Below are 21311 nucleotides of genomic sequence, written 5' to 3'. Positions count from 1 at the left end.
CCTCCAGGGAGCGGGCCTAAGCCAGCAGGTGGTCATCCCCCGAGGGGTCCCTGACTGCGAGAGGGCACAGGCCGGGCTGAGGGAACCCCCTCCCCCCCCAGTGCACAAATTTTTGTGCACTGAGCCTCTAGTATCATTATAATATTCTTTTTTAATATTCATAAAATGGTATGACTCTCAATTTTCTTGAGTTCTTTTTTATATATCAACAAAGTTGTTTCATTTTCTTCCCATAGATGCACACTTCTTGAGTATATCTGGGGGCTTTAGTACATTTTAAATTATTCCAATCCAAAAACCTTGTTTTACACAAAGCATTGTATTACTACAGAATAGACTAAAAGGAAGAAATAAATAGTAATAATAGCAATAATGATGGTGCTGGTAATTTTTGTGCAGTGATTACTATGTTCCAGACATAGTTCTCTTTGTAAGTTGTCATACCTAATCCCACGAGGTAGCTATGAGTATGATCCCAGATTTTATGGGTGAGAGGAAGGAGGAACCATCCTGCTCATGAGCTGGTCAGCGGTGCCGCTGGGGTTTGACATCAGGTAGTTGGTACCCAGGGTCTGTGCTCATGACCACGCGTTATTCTGCTCCTTGACTGTAACTGCACCCAGTCAAAAGTGCCTGCGAGTGACTGACCTCCAAAGTGTTTGTTAGCTTGAACGATTGTCTGGAGCAAGTGGGCCAATAGGTGGCTTCCAAGCGTTGGAGTTCTGTCCACACACTGGGGCTCTCAGTGTGAAGGGGCTTGGTCTCTGGTGGGAGCACAGGCAGGGGAATGCTGACTTCATGATTCTTTAAAAAAATAAAAATAAATATTTTTATTGATTTCAGAGAGGAAGGGAGAGGGAGAGAGAGAAATATCAACAATGAGCCCACAACCCTGGCGTGTGCCCTGACTGGGAATGGAACCGGTGACCTCCTGATTCATAGGTTGATGCTCAACCACTGAGCCACACTGCTGGGCCATATGATTCTTTTGCTTCACCACCAGGCGGTCAGATTGTTGAATGCCACTACAGGTGGGACTTTGTAATGTCTGTGCAGTCATACTTAGGAAAGCATGTCATCCTGTACCCTTGGGAGCTTAAAATCCCAGTAGGAGGTTGGCACAAGTAGGAAGGTAACCTAGCAGCTCCTCCCTGTGCAGAGGAGGAGGGAGGACTGGACCTGATTAGTCACGTACGCATGGCCACCAGGTGCGCGTGGCCATCAGATGCGCGTGGCCACCAGGTGCGCGTGGCCACCAGGTGCGTGGCCACATCAGGTGCGCGTGGCCATCAGGTGCGCGTGGCCACCAGGTGCGCATGGTCATCAGGTGTGCGTGGCCATCAGGTGCGCGTGGCCAGGTGTGCGTGGCCACCAGGTGCACGTGGCCATCAGGTGCGCGTGGCCACCAGGTGCGCATGGTCATCAGGTGTGCGTGGCCATCAGGTGCGCGTGGCCAGGTGTGCGTGGCCACCAGGTGCACGTGGCCATCAGGTGCGCGTGGCCACCAGGTGCGCATGGTCATCAGGTGTGCGTGGCCATCAGGTGCGCGTGGCCAGGTGTGCGTGGCCACCAGGTGCACGTGGCCATCAGGTGCGCGTGGCCACCAGGTGCGCATGGTCATCAGGTGTGCGTGGCCATCAGGTGCGCGTGGCCAGGTGTGCGTGGCCACCAGGTGCACGTGGCCATCAGGTGCGCGTGGCCACCAGGTGCGCATGGTCATCAGGTGTGCGTGGCCATCAGGTGCGCGTGGCCAGGTGTGCGTGGCCATCAGGTGCGCGTGGCCATCAGGTGCGCGTGGCCACCAGGTGCGCATGGTCATCAGGTGTGCGTGGCCATCAGGTGCGCGTGGCCAGGTGTGCGTGGCCACCAGGTGCACGTGGCCATCAGGTGCGCGTGGCCACCAGGTGTGTGTGGCCAGGTGTGCGTGGCATGGCCATCAGCGGCTCACAACCTGCTTGGCTCCAAGCCTGGGGACTCAAAGGGAAGCTACTCCATCCTCTTTCTGGCTCTGACTGAGAAACTGTGGGACCTTCATTCACCCTGTAAACAGCAGGGGGCAGACTTTCTTTTCTGATCTTTTCCCTAGTGGAGCTGCTTATGTCTGCTGAACTCTCCTCTGCTGCGGCTCTTTGCCTCTTGCACAACCGTAATAATCAGTTCTGGAAATCCTCGAATGGTTTGGGCTCATAAAAGACAAAATACTGTCAGAATTTCATGTCTTTGAAATGTCTGAGAAATTATTAGGTAAATATTACATTTGAAACTCAGATACATGAAAGCCACGTTTGTGGATTTCCAGTGTAATTTAGAGCATCAGTGAACTAGACGTCTAAAGCAAAGTGACCAAAAGTGGTTGGACTTGTACTTTTCTGGACGGGTTACCAGAGCGTGGCATTTGAGATACAATAAGATCAATCATAGTGACTTTCTTTTGCAGCTGGCTTTGTGTGTGTCTGGCTCTAAATCTTGTAATTTCACATGGTTTGTTAGAAAGTGCCCGTTGTATAGTCCTGATGATACCACTCATTTTAGTATCTGATCATACGTTTCCTTGTTCCAAGTGTGCAAGTTCCATGTGTAAAGTAGCTCCTGAAGGCATGCCTAGGGCACCTTCTAGAACAGTGGTTCTCAACCTTGGCTGCACATTAGAATCACCTGGGAATCATTTTAAAATCCTGATTTCTGGGCCTCATCCTCCGGAAATTCTGTTTCTTTGTTACTAATGTTGTGGCCTCACCCCATCACAAAGAAACAGAACTTCCGGAGGATGAGGCCCAGAAATCAGGATTTTAAAATGATTCCCAGGTGATTCTAATGTGCAGCCAAGGTTGAGAACCACTGTTCTAGAGGCTGGACTCCAAGTGGCAGCCCATCAGATACTGGCAGGCTGAACGGAGGAGGGGCCTGGAAGTGGGCTTTTCTCGTGGCATCCTGGTCTCTCCCCTGCACGCCCCGGTCCTTCCCAAGTTGCCGGACCTGAGGTCAGTGTGCTGGTGCCACCACACCTTTGCCAAATCTCAGTGGTCAGTCACACACTGGCCAGGCAAATGACATTTATTCAGCTGCTCTTCAGCTTTTTATGGAAAAAAGGTCAAAACTTTCGTGATAATCACAACTATCATTTATTATGTGCTAAGTACTTTGCAGATGTTACTTACTGAAAATCACAGTGACTCCGTGAATTAGGTATTAGTATTTCCCCTTTTTATAGAGGACACTGAAATTTCAAGCTGGTAAGTTACAGAGCCAGGATTACTGTTACTGAAATTCCCAGGCAATAGACACTTCTCAGATTTAGGCAGGTTGTCTCAAAAGCATAAACTACCTTCCTTTTGTCTGGGAAGTTGATAATGAATATTATTATGGAATTAACACAATTAATATCCACAAGATACATATTTCTTCTTAGGTTTTTTATTTTGTTTCTCTTATTTGAAAAAAGAAAGATGGCAATATCTTCCTACAAAGAAAATTGTGCATGTAAAATTAATTCCTAACTTAGAATAATTTTCTCCTTTGTTGGAAATAGACATTCTAAGATTTTAAATCTTAGACAAAACTAAGTCTATGTTGTATTTATTAACCCAGAAATAATGACAATAATTTTAGAAGCTACATTTGTTCATTTAGAACAATTTTTTTTTTTTTTTTTTTTTTTTTTTACAATTTGTTTCACTTTTGAAATAGTGCCATGAAGTTACTTAAGGTCCTTTAAGGCCGCAGGTCTGGTGTGTGTTGTGGAGGCTCTTAAAGTCGTGTTAGTAGCTCACACTCTCAGGATGGGCTGTTTCTGGCGGTAGTCAAGTGTGACCCCCTTAGTTCCTTCCCCCCAACCCCCCACCCGTGCCTCCCATGGAAATTCTTGACCAATAAAGCAACGTTTCAGCCCACACTTTAATGAGTGGACTGGAATCCCCATCCCTGTAGATAACTCAGTCATGACTCACAGAATTGTCTAGCCCTCGCTTTCCTAACATTTTCCATTCACTGTAAGTTATTTCTTCGTCTTCTTTTGCTGCTCAAAAGTGCTTTTCACATCTGCCAGCTGAAAAGCTAGAAATAAATCAGACCTATAGTTTCAAATTTGAACGTGCTATTTGAGCTTTTTAATGCAGCCCCAGTGACCTGGCGTTTGGCAGCCGTACCCTCTGAAAATGGACAGTTAGGATCAACTAAAAGCTGCTCGACTGTAATTTACTAAATGCAGAGCCAAACTGCGCCACCTGCCCTGCCCCAGCCGGTTAGTGCTCTCTGCTCTCCTCCGCCGTCTGTTTTACCACGTGTGAACTTCTGTGGGTCTCCCTAAGGCCACCCAAAGCCCCGAAACAGAGTCTCAGATGCAGCTAGTTACATCACTGGCCACCCGGGGAATAAGGCAGTGCCAGAAGCATGTGCTAACGTAGGATGTTAGGATACACGGATACAAAATGTGTGCATCTGGAACACTTGAGGAAACGGGAAACTTCCTAATTAAAGGATTTATTCAGCCAGAAATGTCTACGCCTCAGCTGGCCACTCTTTTGCTTCGTGGAAAGATTTGCTGGTCACAATTAATAAGAACAAAGATGTGAAGATGTTACAGCGTGAGGGGAAGGGCGCTCTAAAGGATGTTCTGTTTTATCCAAAGAGTTTGCCCAGGGTGCTGGGAGGGGACTGGCCTTGGGTGGTGAGCACACGACAGTGTACGGATGACATGTTGCAGAATTGTACCCCTGAAACCTGTATGATTTTATTAACCATTGTCACCCCAATAAATTCAATACAAATCATTCCCTTTTACCTTAAAGGACCATTTTTACCAGTAACTCTTGAAATTATGCCTTTGACACTGTGTCTGTCAGGAGTGGTGTTGCTGGAGGGAAGATGTTGAGTTAGGGTTCTGGTCTACCTAGTTAGGGTAGGCAGCATTACTGTCGGTAACATGTAACTTCAGTACATTTTTCCAGATTAATGGTGAATGTGGTTCAGATTAGAGACTGATTTTGGATTCATGTGGTAGTTTTTGAACTTGTTAGAGTGATTTTTAGGCATATATATATTATATATATATATATTTTTAATCCCCACCCGAGGATATTTTCCCATTGATTTTTAGAGAGAGGGGAAGAGAGAAGGAAAGGCAGAGAGAAGTATCGATGTGAGAGGAACACATCAATTGATTGTCTCCTGCAGGAGCCCCAACCAGGGCCCCGGCAGGGGAGGAGCCTGCAACCAAGATATCAGACCGGAATCAAACCTGGGACCCTTCAGTCCGCAGGAGGCCCATATTTTTAAAAATAAGCTTTTAACTGTAGAGTAGTTCTTGTTCATGGAAAAGTTGTGAAGCGCCTACCCCACACCTAATTTCCCACGTCGTTAATATTTTACATTGCGATGGCACATTGTTGCAATTACTGAACCAGTATTGATAATGATTGTTAAGGGAAGTCCATATTTTCTTCAGATAGCGCTAGTGTTTACTGAATATCCGTTTTCTGTCCCAGGGTCTCATTTAGGACACCGCATTCCATGTAGTCATTGTCTCCTTGGGTTCTTCTTAGCGATGACAGGTCCTCAGATTTTTCTTGTTGCCAATGAGCTGGACAGCTTTAAGGAGTCCTGGTCAGGTATTTTGGAGAATAGTTCAAGTGGTATTTGTATAATGTGTGTCATGATTAATCTAGGGTTATGGGTTTTTTGGAGGAAGACGATAGAGCAGCGGTTCTCAACCTGTGGGTCGCGACCCCTTTGGGGGTCGAATGACCCTTTCACAGGGGTCGCCTAAGACCATCGGAAAACACATATATAATTACATATTGTTTTTGTGATTAATCACTATGCTTTAATTATGTTCAATTTGTAACAATGAAAATACATCCTGCATATCAGATATTTACATGACGATTTATAACAGTAGCAAAATTACAGTTATGAAGTAGCCACGAAAATAATTTTATGGTTGGGGGTCACCACAACATGAGGAACTGTATTAAAGGGTCACGGCATTAGGAAGGTTGAGAACCACTGCTATAGAGATTGAGTTCAACCTACATTTTGCTATTTCAAAAATTTCATAGGCTAGTTAAAAATATTCCCTGCTTTGCTTTCCTGTGTCTTCCCTTTTTTCTTGGATCCCTTTCTTTTCCTCTCTCTCTCCTCCCTATTTTTACTCCTTCCCTCCTTTCTCTTTTCTTCTTTCCAACTAGCCAACAGCACTTCCTGGCACTTAAATACTAGTAATGTATTTCCCTACATGAAGTTTCCATAGCTCTTTATTTCCTCACATTTAACTAAAAATCCTCAACTATTTTGTTGACACAGGAGGCAAATTTATACATTTTTAAATGGAATGGGCAGCCCTTCACTGCTGTTGCTCAGGTTTCATACTTCAGGATGTAAGAAACTGTATCTGCCTGCTTTGTACACTAACTATCATACACTCTGTGGTTGTTCCTCTTGAGGTTGAGTGTTACAGAGAACATGGTGCAGCCATGTGTTCTACGGGTAAGGATTTCACATTACTCTAGAATTTAGATCTTTTTGGAATATTCAAAGATCACAAGGCTAAAACTCTGTTGAGCCAAGCACTGGACTTTGATCCCACCCACATGTACTAACCTTTCCCCTCTCATTATCCCACTCAGGGAGCGGAATCTTTGACCTAAAAAAAGAGGAATCCAGACATCCAAAAAGTCAGACATAAATCAAGAAAGGCAGGCAGCATGCATACAGCTGGTGTGCCAGAAGTTCATCCATTTTATGTCCATACACTATAGACGAAAACAAATCCATCATTTTATACCCTGCTACTTTAAATTCCTTAGAGTTGATATATGTCTTCCATTAGCCTCTCTGCCTAGTAATTTTCTGTACTCTGATCATGGTTTTATCATTTCCATATTATAACTGCAAAAGTTGGCAGCAAGTGGCTGCATCAGACAGGAAACTGGAAGCAGACACAGGAGTGGAATGAATAATGCTTATTTCTGAAATTTATATTTGTTTCATACTATCATCCTTCTTTTGAAATGTTTAGTATAATTTTATGTTTGTACTAAATTTCTAGACATTGAGAAACAATATAAATGTTCTAAGTACATGACCATATGCTATATATTTCCAGAGCTGACTAAAGAGCAGCAGAGAATTCTATGTCATCAAGTGTTAGTTAACCTTCACTGTGTTTTCCCTTTGGGATTGTTCATCATGGTGACCTTTTTCACGGTGTGGGGTCTCCCTCCCTCTGCTGTGTAAAGCATTTCCAGGTGAAGAACACCTGCTACGTCACTGTCGCTGCTGGGCCCTTGCTGAGTCGCTAGAATAGGCATCTTCCCTTTATCGACTTCTGAACAGTGGATGTTGTCTCCAGTCCCTCAATGGTTGAGCCTCCAGTTCTGTTGGAGGTAGTGTTAGGTCTGTTCTAGCAACAGCACTAACTCCCAGAAGCCCTTGCAAGTAATACAGGTCTTCCCCCGAGAGAGAAATGAAAGTTGAATGGATCCTTGGTGTAAGTTAACTGGAGATTTTGGGGGATTTTTTAGCTTCCTGGGGATGGGGGTGCTTGTGGACTAGCCATAGCCGTGAAGCGATGGAAGATGCTGATGCTGCTGCGTTGTTGCTGCACCAGCACAAGACCGACAACTTCATTAAAAAAAAAAAATTAAAAAAAATATATCAATTTCAGAGAGGAAGGGAGAGGGAGAGAGAGAGAGAAACATCAATGATGAGAGAGAATCATTGAGCGGTTGCCTCCTACACACCCCCTACTGGGGATCGAGCCCACACCGGGCATGTGCCCTTGACCAGAATCGAACCCGGGACCCGTCAGTCCACAGGCCAATGTTCTATCCACTGAGCCAAACCGGCTAGGACCTAACTTCTAAATCTGAATGTGAGAGAAAGAAGTTTATTTTTTAATAGATGCTGTGATTGGCTTCCTGATATGTGTCTCTGGTGTAATTCTCACTGTCTCAGCACGTGTACTTGGTTATGGTCGTGGTAGCAGGGATGGCCACGCCGGGCAGCCTGCTCGGGTCTGGCTGGGGTGAGGCGAGCATGTTTAAAGGGCCTCGGATGCAGTGGAACCCTCCCACGTTCAGCGTGCTGTTCCTTGGCCACAGAACACTCGCTCTGCCCCCTGCTGTGCGGGTCTGCACGCAGACCTGGCTCCCTTCTATCCTCGGCAGCTGTGAGCTCACCACACGGACCTCCCGGTGCTCCAGCGAGTTCTCTCCCTGCCCTCCTCACTGCCCTGTCCTGCCCCCTCTCTGGCCCGGGCAGGCGCCCCATTTCCTCTCCCGGGCACACCTGAGGCTTGGCAGTTACTAGTAGCTGCTGAATCTCTGCTTAGGATGATCTCTCTTCATCTATTCACACTCCTCACTTCTTCTCTTCCTTAGGTCTCTGCTTCAGTTACCTCATCAGAGAGGCCTTCCCTGACCACCCCTTTGCCTTCTTTTTCTTTCCTTTTTTTTTTAATCCTCACCCAAAGATACTTTTCCATTGATTTTTAGAGAGAGTGGAAAAGAAAGGGAGAGGCAGAAAAACATTGATGTGAGAGAAAAACATTGATTGGTTGCCTCCTGCACATGCCCCGACAGGGCCCGGGGCCAGGGAGGAGCCTGCAACCAAGGTAGGTGCCCTTGACTGGAATCAAACCGGATCCTTCGGTCTGCAGGCTGATGCTCTATCCACTGAGCCACACCGGCTGGGGCTCGCCTTCTTTATTCTTAATGGCACTTATATGTTTATTGGTTTCTTATTGTCTGATCCTTTAGGAAGAATACAATTCCCCGAAGGCCAGGAGTTTTGATTTGTACATTGTTATATCTCCTTAAATATAGGACACACGAGTAAATGTTTGTGCAGTGAATGAACTTTTTGCAGACGATTGAACTGAACTATTCTTAGAGATGATATTGCTGGCAGTGATTCTGATCTTAGTGTGTTGTTAAACAAAAGATTAAAATGGATCTGAATTCTTTGCCTCGCTAAGCAAACATAAAGGTGAATTGGTAATAGCTGCCTTTTTAATCACTCTTTAGACACAGTTTGGAGAGTCTGGCTTTTTGAGACACTGTCTGCTAACTGTCCAGTAAACCCAGTCTTTTACTCATACAGGCAACTTGGTTCATTGTATTTTACACCAGGCAGGCTCCCGGCTGTAGGGCTTTCCTGCTGCATCTTAGCCAGGCAGCATTTCCAGTCAGTGGCTTCATGCGTCAAGTTCAAGCTCTCTCTCTTTTTCCTGCTTATGATGGACTGCGTTGGCTTTCAATCCAATTTCTTTAGATGTTATCCAGCCCAAGTATGTCACAGTTATAGGACAGTGGGCATTTCACTGGATTTAGTTGTAATTTAGGCTTTTATTTATGAATGGAAATAATAAAAAAATCCCATTCTAGCAATTCATAGAGTTTTTAAGATTAAGTGATATAATAAATATTCAAATTTATTGTAAAATATGCAGTTATCATAACATGCAAAAATACATATTGTTTTAAACTCACTGTTATGCATTCTAATAAGAAAAATAGTGTGCTTACTACGTAGTGTTGGAATTATTGGTTAGCCATGAATTATACAGTAACTTGTGCTCTTTTTAAGTGGCAGGCTACAGATTGATTCAAAATTAATTGCTTGCTTCTCCTGGAGAATTGGATTCTTGCTGGAAGGTTGTTTGCTTGGTTTTTATCCTGACAGATACCTAGAAATCCATAGGCTGTGAGCCTCACCGATCTATTTGACTTGTTCAGCATTTCATTTGCTCACCTGTGAATGCGTAGACAGCGCTGGCAATACAGGAATGTCTGACAGCGCTGTGTGGAGACATTCACCGGGGCTGCCACGCATTAGAGCCGTGATGGCGAACCTTTTGAGCTCGGCGTGCCAGCATTTTGAAAAACCCTAACTTAACTCTGGTGCTGTGTCACATATAGAAATTTTTTGATATTTGCAACCATAGTAAAACAAAGACTTATATTTTTGATATTTATTTTATATATTTAAATGCCATTTAACAAAGAAAAATCAACCAAAAAAATGAGTTCACGTGTCACCTCTGACACGCATGTCATAGGTTCACATCACTGCATTAGAAGATCCTCTGGAACAACACAGTCCCAGGCCTCCGGCTTTATCCTTGGGTGGGTCACTACTAAAGACCGTGGGCTGTAAGTCCTACTGCGCACTCCGGGATGTGGGACAAAAAGCTTAAGAACTTGTTACAATTAAATACAAACTGAAGAATGGACCTGAGAATCCCCTGAGCAGACAAAACTATTTAAACCATGTAAGCGACACTAAATCTAACTGATTCATAAACATGAGCGAAACAATTTAATTTAGGTCATTTCTTGCCTCTAGTCAGAAGTCCCTGAAATTACGTTCCTAAAAATGGTATAAGAAAACCACTCTGAGCCGGTCCCCTGCCACCAGGAGAGCCCCTTGTAATAAGCAATCGCTGTGAAGGTTAACAGCTTCCTCCTTTACTTTACAAGCCTCCTGCCAGGCCAGGCCCGAGCTTCACACCAGCCTCGCTGTGGAAGCTCCCAGCTCGGGACCCCTCTCAGATGCACAGTAACTATCAGTAACCACGGACCTTATAGATTCGGTGGTTTTAACTTTATTTTGTTTTTGACAAAATAAATGACAGAAAAATGGATTTTAAAAGTTATCTGAAGAATAGAGAGTTTGTACTTTAATGTTAAGCATAGGAAGCAGCAGCACCTATACTTATGAGAATGAACTTGATAGCCTAGCAGAATGAATGCTGCAAACATGTTTAAACGAAGTTCATGAAATTATTGTAGGGAAGAATACACATGTCATGAACACATGGAAAAGATCTGTGTTTGGATGAAAAGTTTAAAATAACTGATTTTTACTTTTCATTTGAATAAACTCTTGTATTACAAAAACTTGAAACTTGAAAAGTTGAACATTTTCCCTTCCCAATGCTATCTTCCCTACTGATTTACTCTGTGACATATTGTGTCCTTATATTTGCAGTGATAAAAATTCAGTTATTCAATTAGTATGTTTTGTAGCTTCTTTTAAGTAAAATAGTAGCTACAGAAATAATTTCTTAACTTTCAAATTGGGTTTTTATTAGCTTTTTAAAAATTAGGTTTTGATGTTCAGTCTAAATAATAAAATAATATTCCCCTCCCCCCTCCCTGCCCCCTGAGAACCACCCACTTTGTAACCTAAACAGATCCTAATTTTCCCTGAAAGGGAAAGACAGTTCTTGACTACCAAAGCCACTGGGTAGACACTCGTTTTGTCCAGTGTATTTGGTCAAGTAACACATAGGTAGAGACACTGACAAGCAGCTAACCTTTTAGAATATTTGGATGAGTCTGTGATGGAGAAGGTACTGGGGTTATGAGTAGTTGTATTAGTGGAAATATGGAGTAATGTACTTTGGTTTTATTTTAAAATATATTGTTTCCATAGAATTTGTGTCTACCTAGTGGCTACTAAGGTTCTTTTTTTTTCTGAACCCTAATGTCTTCCCAAACTATGGCTGCAAAGCCCTCTCTCTCCTCATGGTTCTTAAATCGCAGAGAATTAGTAGGTGTTCCTTCACGTGTCTGTGATGCTTTGCTATTTAGGAGTATAGAGAGGGGCAGGACTTATTCTGATTGAACTAGACTCACAGGTCATCATTAACCCAGCTCTGTGTTCTCAGCCTGTTCTTTAGCTAAATAAGCCATATTGTTCTTACTTATGTGGTTTACCTTAACTGCGTGATATGCTTCAGTGGACCTTTGGGTCATGTGAAGACCTTTTTGACTGACTCATTCACATGTGGAGATAGCCCTGAGGTGATTAAAAGATCCATAGCTAGAGGTCTTCTTGTCGTGGTTGATTGGTTAAATAATATTAAAATTATTAATAATTAATATCTTTGTCACTTAATGTAACTCAGTCATTAAATTATGTGCTTATGTTTGCTATCTAATCTAATTTCTACACATGGTTTTGTTATCATTATCTCATAGATGAGGAAACAGAGGTAGAGAGGGAAAATAATGTCCCTAAAGTTTCAGAGCTGCTAAAGGGTTGGCAGGATAGGAATTCAAATACATTTCTATTTTATTCCAAAAGTCAACTTATGCTATCATCCTATATAATAAAAGCCTAATATGCAAATCAACCAAACAGTGGGACTACTGGTGGAACGACCGGTCGCTATGATGTGCACTGACCACCAGGGGGCAGACACTCAATGTAGGAGCTGCCCCCAGCCCGCAGGCCCCAGGCCAACTAAGGTGGCAGCGGGGGGACAGGGCTGGCTGACGAGCAGGCGGCACCACCCCACGATCGCCCCGCCAGTCGGTGCCAGGCCAGCCAAGGTGGGTGCCAGCAGGGGCCCCCGATCACCCCACCAGTCGCCCCACAGATTGGCCCTGATTGCTGGCCAGGCCTAGCGACCCTACCTGTGCATGAATTTTGTGCACTGGGCCTCTAGTGATAAATAATCCTGAAGTATATCTTTTTTACATTAGAGAAATAAGGAAAAAGGCAGATAAGTCAGGAATTTACTTTTTAGATACAATTTATGACAATTGACCAGGAATTTCCAAGTAACAGATATGATGGAAATGAGCTGAGAATTTTAAAATTTGGAAAGCTAGCAGAAAGTATGAAATAAATCAATATGTTGTTGCATAGGAGAAAATAAGTCTTATATTACTTTAATATCTTGAGTCTAAGTTCTGATGCACTTTTCCAGATATAGTACTGAAATATGCCAACTTCTGCTTAAATATCTTTTGAAGTAATTTTCTAAAATGCTACAACCTGAGTGAGTCAAGCTTGTATAGTGTGAGTCATAACTGAGCAATCCCGCGGGGAATGGGAACGCGGCAGCGAGGCCATAATTGCACGCAGCATGGTAAGCATGCACATTAAAGCGCTAGCACATTGTAGCAGTCTCTTGGGAATCTGATGTCATTGGTAAAACCAGAAAAAATTCTTCAGGTTTTTCTGTGTCCTTAACCTCAAAGGAGACACTTACCATAAGTCAGAGCAGGGGATAGGCATTGCACAGACGTGCAATCCAGGAAGTACATGGCATTGAATAGCATGTGGTGGCCATTACACAGAGTGAGTAAAAGCCATAACTCTCCGCCGCCTCCGGCTCTGCCCTCAGGACACAGCCTAATTTGGAGGACAGAATATAAAAGTGGTTTTGGCTGAGGTAAAATTTGAATCAGAAGCAGTCTGTGTGTGCGTATGAGAGATTTCCACAACCTCCTGTGGCCTCTGTGTGTGACTGGTAGGGAGAAGTAGGTGTCAGTGTTTTCTGCTGGGGTAGAAGCATAATTATTAGTTTGAAGCATCTGAAATTGCTGCTATTCAGCCATTTTTGGCCTAAAAAGTGGCCATTTTATTAGGTTTAACGTGATACAAATACTAAATCAATTGGTCAATAGTTGGCTTATTACGAACAATCAGAGAATTGCTATTTGGAAACAAAGGAGTTTTCTATATTTTTACATTTTTGCAGTTAATGGATTAGTTGGTGTTTAGAGGAAAAGGCTTAAAATATAAAACTAAGTAAATTAATTACCTAATTAATTAGGTAATCTCTAAGATTTGCCTCCAAGTTATGAGCAGTAGCATTAGAAGTAAACATTGTGTTTTATCTGAAAAATAATGTAGTTACAGGGATAGTCTATATTTCAACTATTATATATATGTATATATATATATTTACTATATAATGATATAATTAAAAATGTTAAAATGGAAAATTAAATAATATGCTTCAGGTGGTTAGAAGGCAATACTTTTCCTTCAATGAGAATGATTTAATGCTAATAAAATACTTTGCTAACAGAACTACCATATGATCCAACAATTCCACTTCTGGGATATATCCCAAAGAAATCAAAACACTAACTTCAAAAGATATCTGCACCTCCATCTTCGTAGTTTACAATATGAAGCATTATTTACAATAGCCAATAAATGAAAACAACCTAAGTGTCTGTTGACAGATTAATGGATAAAGGAATATTATTCAGCCATAAAAAATGAGGAAATCCTATCATTTGTGAAAACATGGATGGACCTTGAAGGCATTAAGCTAAGTGAAATGGAGAAAGACAAATACTGTATGATTCACTCACATATTGAATATAAAAAAACCAAAAACATAAAACCCACTGGACTCATAGAAAAAGAGATCAGATTTGTGGTTACCAGCGGCGGGGTGTAAGGTGAGGGGGAATTGCAGGAAGGTGCTCAGAGATACAAACTTCTAGTCATGACCTGAATAAGTCCTGGGGATGTACTATTCAGCATTCGGGCGATGGTGAACACTGTATGACACAGAGAGTAGATCATAAGAGTTCTCATCACGAGGATCTGTTTTCTTTTTTCTTTTAAAATATATTTGTATTGATTTCAGAGAGGAAGGGAGAGGGAGAGGGAGAGAGAGAGAGAAACAGCACTGATGAGAGAGAATCATGGATCGGCTGCCTCCTGCAGGCCCCACACTGGGGATGGAGCTGCAACCCAGGCACATGCCCTGACCAGGAATTGAACTGTGACCTCCTGGTTCATAGGTCAACGCTCAACCACTGAGCCACGCTGCTGGACGTTTTTATCCTTTTATGGTATCTATATGAGATGATGGGTGTTAACCAAACCTATTGTGGTAATCGTTATACAATATATGTAAATCAAACTACTATGTTCACCACCTTAAACTTAAAAAAATACTTTGCTAACATTTAAAATTATGAGGCTTAGGGACCAAATGCCACATGATTTAATTAAGAAGTTCTAGGCAAGGCTTGTAACAGAAAAGTAAGCAATTAAAAGGTTATTTTTATGTTAATCATCTCAGAGCCTCAGTAAAGTTTACTGTTGTGTGGCCAATGCTTGTAACACTTGTGTTTTTTTTAAAAATAGAATTAAAGAATTAAAATCATAGAAGTGCTTCCCCAGTCCAGGGCTATTTATTCTTATAGAAATAATTCATTCACTTAGCAGAGCAAAACTGCAATACCATAAGTAGAGCAAAGACATAGATTTGGTAAAGATAAAATAATTCTATACAAGTTCAAAACAATAATAGTGCCTGTTCCACCACTGCCCACAGCCTTGCTTTGAAGATGCATTGCCTTTGATTTTTATGACTGCAATCATTGACCATGGACACTAGAAATATTTAAAACTATGAATTGTAAAGCCTCAAACAGAAGTATTTTTAAAGATGAAAATCCAGGATTTCGTACTTATTGTTTTTAGTTTGGGGCATGACATGACTCCCATTGATGCAGTTCCCCTCAGGAATGAGTGGAGGACAAAAGCTCCATCCAGCAAGGGCGCTTTGCCTTTGTCGTAAGGAAGACGGGCACCTGTCATTCTCTAGCGCCTTTAGCACTGAGCTGAGCACTTAGTGAGGGCAAGCTCTGTGCTTTCAGAGCAGAACCTGGGGCTGGACCCACAGGAGTGGGACGATGAAGGTTGTGAGGACGATGCAAGAGAAAGAAGTCAAGTACCTTCAAGGCTGAAGTCAGGGTTAGCAGAAGAGAGACCTTGTGGCTGAAATCTGGGGAAAGGCCGCATAGAACTATGAGTGAAATATATGTGCAATTTCTGGGACCTTGTAAATCTTCCGTAAAAATACCCAAATCAGCGAATGCTTTCTCTAATGGGTTTTCTGCTGATGCTTGTGAAGGATTCGCGTTTCTATCAGTGTTGCGTCAGGGTTAGCTCAGTGGACGAGAGGGTGATAACATCTGCCATAGCTTCATTATCTTACTGAATTTTCACAACAGTCCTAGCAGGTACATATTATCATTCCCAATCGAACTTGAGGAAACTAAGGCCCAGAGAAATGTAACTGATGGAAGGGCACAGGCTGGTGAAAGTCATAGACACTTGAATCAGATCTCACATTCACAGCTTTCTATACGTTCTGCCCTCATGGTGCCTCCCATCACAGCAATTTAATTTTATCTGAAACTTCACGTACAAAACGCACAACATTTGATATATTGTAAGAGATGAGAAAATCACCAGTGTTTCGATCCACCTAATTTGAAATCTGTCTTTCCTTGGAATACTGTAAAGAAAAGCTATCTGTACCTTCTGGTCTGTGGATGGGAGAGGAGAGCCACCCATCATTTATGCTGGTATTCTTGCCAAAGAGAAAGTTATAATCACTTCCCAAAATTGGAGGTCGTGACACACAAGGAGTAAAGGTTTTCTTAGTTCCTGAAATATCTACGCTACTTGTCCACAAACTGGTTGGGAATTACACCCCACTCTCTAGATCCTCCATGAATTTTGTTGTCTGTGTTGGGGATCCACAGCGAGCATCTAGAGAACTTGGAGTAGAATCACAGGAGAACCACCACATGATTAAATGGTTGGAAATTGAGACTTAAGGAAAGTTTGGGATTACTCAGCCTGGAGAAGAAAATGTGAGGTGTTATTTATTAGCTCTATTCAAGTATGGACTTAAAATCTTCCATGCAAGGGAAAGTGGTCATCTGTTTTCTAACCACATTATAGAAAGAATTACTGGAAGGGCTTAAGATTTAGGTTAGCCAAGAGGAATTTCCTGATCGGGAAAATGGTTAAGTATTAGAGTTGGCATCTGACCGAATGTGTGGAATCTCTCATTTCATTCCATTAAGACAAGGCTAGATTTCGGTTTCAGAGAATGACAGAGTTTTAGGGACACAACTGATCATCTTACTTAATATCCTTTACAAAGGCTCTGAGAGTTAAGCAACAACTGAGTAGCTGCTAACCCTTAACTCTGATTCATGTAAAATCTTCTTGACCAGAAGCTGCACAGTTTTTCTGTCTTCTCCAATGCGTAGTTGTATGTAAAAGAGAAATTGTTTTAATGGAGAATTAAATTTGTAGCCACTAATAGTGGCATTTCCCCCTCTAAATTTTGTCAAAAAGAGATGATTCATCTTTTGGTCAACTGGTAAAATGCTCCTGTGTATTCCTTAAAGTTTATTCCCAGGAAAAGGCATAGTTTTCTACATGTTCACTCATAGTTGAGAATTTTTTTTTATGTTAAACAGTTCATTACCAGCAAATCTGTTTTGTGAAACATGGATTTAAGCCTCAGATACACTAATTCTGGTTGCTTCTTACTTCGTGGAGGGAGGATGTTTGTCTGAAAAATTGTTTCTAAAGTGAGGAGTATGCTGAGTAGAATTCGCTCCGATGACTAATATAAAAATAGCACGAGGTCTGGAAACAATTTAGACGTCTGCCACATAGTCAGTAAGCCAGAGGAATGGTGCTGGACCGCTGACAACTGCAGGCAACAAAGTGAGATTTTCTTCAGTCGTCCTCTGCATTCGGTATCCTGGTCCTCAGCTCCCTGGCATTCTTCTTTGGTTATTTTAAAATGATAGGTACAGACATGGGAATTAATTAATTCCCTTTTATTCCAATTTCTATTGCTTCTATTTTATTCCTCACCTCTTAGGGCAACCATTTCAATGTATGTTTGTGCAAAATGTGAATTTTTATGCATAGACTTTAAACAAATAAATACATACATATTTTATTGTTGCCAAGCATCATACTGTTGAGGTTAACCCACAAAGAAACATTGAAATATGTGCATCTGATTGGTTGTTCTGGTTGCCCGATACTTCACAGTGTGCATCTACCATGCTTGACCTGTCCACGTTCCTGCTAATGGACACGAAGGCTGCCCCAACTCCCCGGAATTACACATTGCACTATAATAAACGTTTTCAGAGAAGTTATTATATAACTATCCAAGAATTAGATATATATATGTATATAGAATGGCTGGTTAGAGATTATCTGTATACTTTATTTGTCTAGTGACAAAAAAAGCTCTTTTGAAGAAATATTTTAAAGTAGCCTTTTATAACAGTTTCATTGAGTTATAAGTTATATACTATAAATTCACCCTTTTAAAGTGTACAGTTCAGTGTTTTATAGTCCATTCACAGTGTGAGCAGCACCATCTGAAGATCTTAGGACATTTTCATCAACCCCAGAACAAAGCCTATGCCCGCACCCCAGTGTGGCCCTGTCCCCCTGTGATCGCTCACGTCGGAGCTGTTTTCTGTCTCTGCAGCGTTTCTCACATCCTGGAACTTGTGGAATCATCTGACTGAGCAGAGTTCTCTGTAGACAGGACTTTTCTCGGGACTTTGAAGATGTTCCTGTGTGAGAAATGTTCTCTGTAGGCCATCTTTTTTAAAGACAGTTTACTGCTGTTCTTCGTGGTGGAAGTCTAACAGTTCCCGCTGTAATAGTACAAATGCAACTCCAGGTAGGACCTCTTCCACAGGCCGCACTGCTCAGCTGCGGAGGCGCAGAGCTCCTTCAGGACAGTCATTCCCATCTGGAGTCAGTGCCCAGTGCGGGCGGAGAGCTGCGGCCTCTGTCCTCAGAGCTGAGGCTCACCTCCGCCCAGCTGGATGTAACTCTGCCCCTGGAGAGCGCGCACTGGTCAGTGGAAGGTGGTCAGCCATGGAGGAAAGGACGGGAAAAGACCACATGCCTGGCACTTGGTAGTAAATATTTCTTGAATGAACTCCCCTAGTTCTAAATCCAGGCTTACTTAACAGCCTTCTGGTTAAATAACTCGGTAGGACCAAAAATAAATGTAAGGAAGAATGATGCTTAACAGAAAAGTTCCGTTTAAGAGAGACAGATGATTAGCTCTTTGGGTCATTTCATCAGGTAGAATGCTTCCAGCTGCAACGGGCAGAAAACTCAAAACCCTGTAGGTGACACGAAAATGTGTGTGTGCTTGCAAATAAGTATAGACGAGGCGTCAGGCTGGTTGATTGAGAAGCCCTGCTGGGTCAGTAAGACCTAAATACCCTCCCCCCCTCCTCTGGCAGTCCTGTCCTCGTCCCTCCTCCCCTCAGAGTCACGGAGCCACCTGGCTGTGGTACTTCCTTATTCACATCCATAGAAGGAGGGGCCTCTCCTGCCTTTAGGGAGGAAAACCCTTCCTCCCCCTCTGATGGGGCTGCATCAGCTCAGCGCCTGCCCTGGCCACGAAACGCCTGCCCTCATCAGTATAAGCGTGTGGGTATCCAGGCTCCGCAGGGAGGAGGGTCTGGGAATGACCACAATTTGTTAAAATAACCGACGTCTGTCCTTGTGGGTCATGTTTCCCCAGGTTACTCTGGCTCCTTTCGGGGAATGGCTGTCAGGCAGACCAGTATCTATGCCAACAGCTTCTACCACAGTCTCCAAACCGGACGTCAGGTCCAGTTCAGTTTCAGCTCGTTCAGTTCCTGGTCTTCCTGAAGTAGATGACGGACGGACTTAAATGTTCTGTCCACTGGAGGAGGGGGTCAGAGAAACCTGCACAGCTGTGGGAGGAGCCTGGGCCTCCATGTGGGGCCCACACAGTAGCATCCCGTTCCTGCAACTAACCTTCGTCCACACACAGGCCACAGTGGGCTGGGCCAAGTAGGCAGGTCAGTGAAACCTCAGATCCGGGGACGGACCGAGCGGACGTTGGAGAGTGTGCTGCTGCTACAGACAAAGCTCTTCATACGCTGCCCAACCTCCCCGTTAGGTGGGCAGGTGACCAGCGTGGGCTGGGGTTTGGCATATCCCTTCCCCTAGGCCAGCGGTTCTCAACCTGTGGGTCGCGACCCCTTTGGCGGTCGAACGACCCTTTCACAGGGGTCGCCTAAGACCATCCTGCATATCAGATATTTACATGACGATTCATAACAGTAGCAACATTACAGTTATGAAGTCGCAACGAAAATAATTTTATGTTTGGGTCACAACATGAGGAGCTGTATTTAAAAAGCCAGAAGTTTGAGAACCACTGCCCAAGGCCGATGAGGTTCTGATAAAACCCCCACAGCTCAGCTCTGGTTAGCTAGTTTCCGCCGAGGGCAGACTTTGCTGTGAGGAACAGAGCGCTCCGATGGATTGCAAAATGGCTTCTTTCCCTCCCAATAGAGCAGGAAGGCACCTTCCTCCAGTATCCACCGTGGGAACCTCGTGGAGCGCAGGAGGCGAAACTCACAGCAGGATGGAGGCCCCGGATGACTGGGTCCCCTGGAGTTTGAGTCCTCAGCTCGCCCACACGAGTCTCCGCGGTCTGTCATTGCAGGGCAGTGGTTTCTGCCTGGTTCCTGGGGAGGCTTCTGCCAGGGGGAGGGGGGGGCGCTCTGAATCTGCCTGCCGGTCTCGGTCTCTCCGTTTGGGGGCAGTGCATTTCCTGTGCCACCATCTCGCTGGCAGGTCCAAGGAGAGGTGTTAACTTTTCTGTTTGTTCAGCGTTTCGCTTGCTAGGATGGAGTGGCTTGGCCAGAAACGACAAGTTCTTGTGAGATTTTGTTGGACTGATGTTAAATACAGTCAAACCTCGTTTCTCGAATGTCTCCCATCTCGAAAAATTCAGAGCAAAACGTCTCAGCTGTGAAACCAAACTCGGGTGTTCAGGTTTCAGAGCTGATGACCCTTTCAAGCTGATGCTCAGACGGCCAGGCCTCTCTCAGGCAGCAAACAGGGAGGGAGCTTTCGTGTGGGGAAGTCGGTGGTGAGCGACTTTTAAGAGAGAAAGAGGCAGCGAGAGCGATGCTGCTGAGGGTGTGCAGGACGCAAGGCACAGGCACCGGAGAGGCAGAGACCGCTGCTGACGTGGTGAAGGCAGAGCGGGAGGAGGACAGCATTCTGCAGGTGGGATGTGAGGACAAGCGAGGATGCCCATGAGGCCCCTGGGCCCAGGGCTGGGGGACTCCCTCAGGCTGGTAGGGGCTCCGTCAGTTTAAGGGAAGAAGTTTATCTACAGATTGAACAGGACTAGACATGGACTGTGCACAGGAAGGTCCAAGGGATCCCAGAAAGGACATGGTGGGCCTTCCCGAGAGTCGGGGACAGTCCCGCCTGCAGGCACCAGAAGTGGCAGCTGGGATCCGCCTGTACGATGGGTCTCCTCCCGGGGCCAGATTGCGATGGGATGAGGCTGGGGAAGCAGCTGCAGTCGGTGTGCGGGGTGACCCGCCAGGAGTGGGGAGGAGGCCGGCGTGAGGCTCAGGGGCCGGCGTGGATACAGGGCCTGCTGCCTGCAGAGCGCCCGGTGCTGCCCGCAGCCTGTGCTCTGAGCGACCTCCAGGCAGCAGGTCCTGCCCCTGGGCATCAGGGTCCGCACACAGCGCTGCCCACCTCCCGCTGCACCGGGTCAGGCAGGACATCGTGTGCAAGCTGGTGCCTGGCTTGCAAGACAGTGAAGAGAAATGGGTTAGAGCAATGGTCAGCAAACTGCGGCTCACGAGCCACATGCGGCTCTTTGGCCCCTTGAGTGTGGCTCTTCCACAAAA

At 44.3% G+C, this 21311-nt stretch overlaps 1 protein-coding gene across 1 annotated transcript in view; it reads left to right on the top strand.

Annotated features, from left to right (window-relative positions):
• The first annotated feature begins 20568 nt into the window (after positions 1-20568).
• Positions 20569-21311, top strand: part of COL5A2 (collagen, type V, alpha 2) — a 193340-nt gene continuing 192597 nt past the window's right edge. Inside the window, exons 1-2 of the mRNA XM_014539724.1 lie at positions 20569-20677; positions 20940-21017. Coding sequence (XP_014395210.1) covers positions 20569-20677; positions 20940-21017 — 187 coding nt within the window. The remainder of the gene's footprint in view (positions 20678-20939; positions 21018-21311) is intronic.

Source organism: Myotis brandtii, unplaced genomic scaffold (genome assembly GCF_000412655.1).
Source record: "Myotis brandtii unplaced genomic scaffold, ASM41265v1 scaffold227, whole genome shotgun sequence".
Taxonomy (NCBI): Eukaryota; Metazoa; Chordata; class Mammalia; order Chiroptera; family Vespertilionidae; genus Myotis; species Myotis brandtii.
Note: the sequence above shows the minus strand (reverse complement) of the source record. Positions and strands in the feature narration are given on the sequence as shown.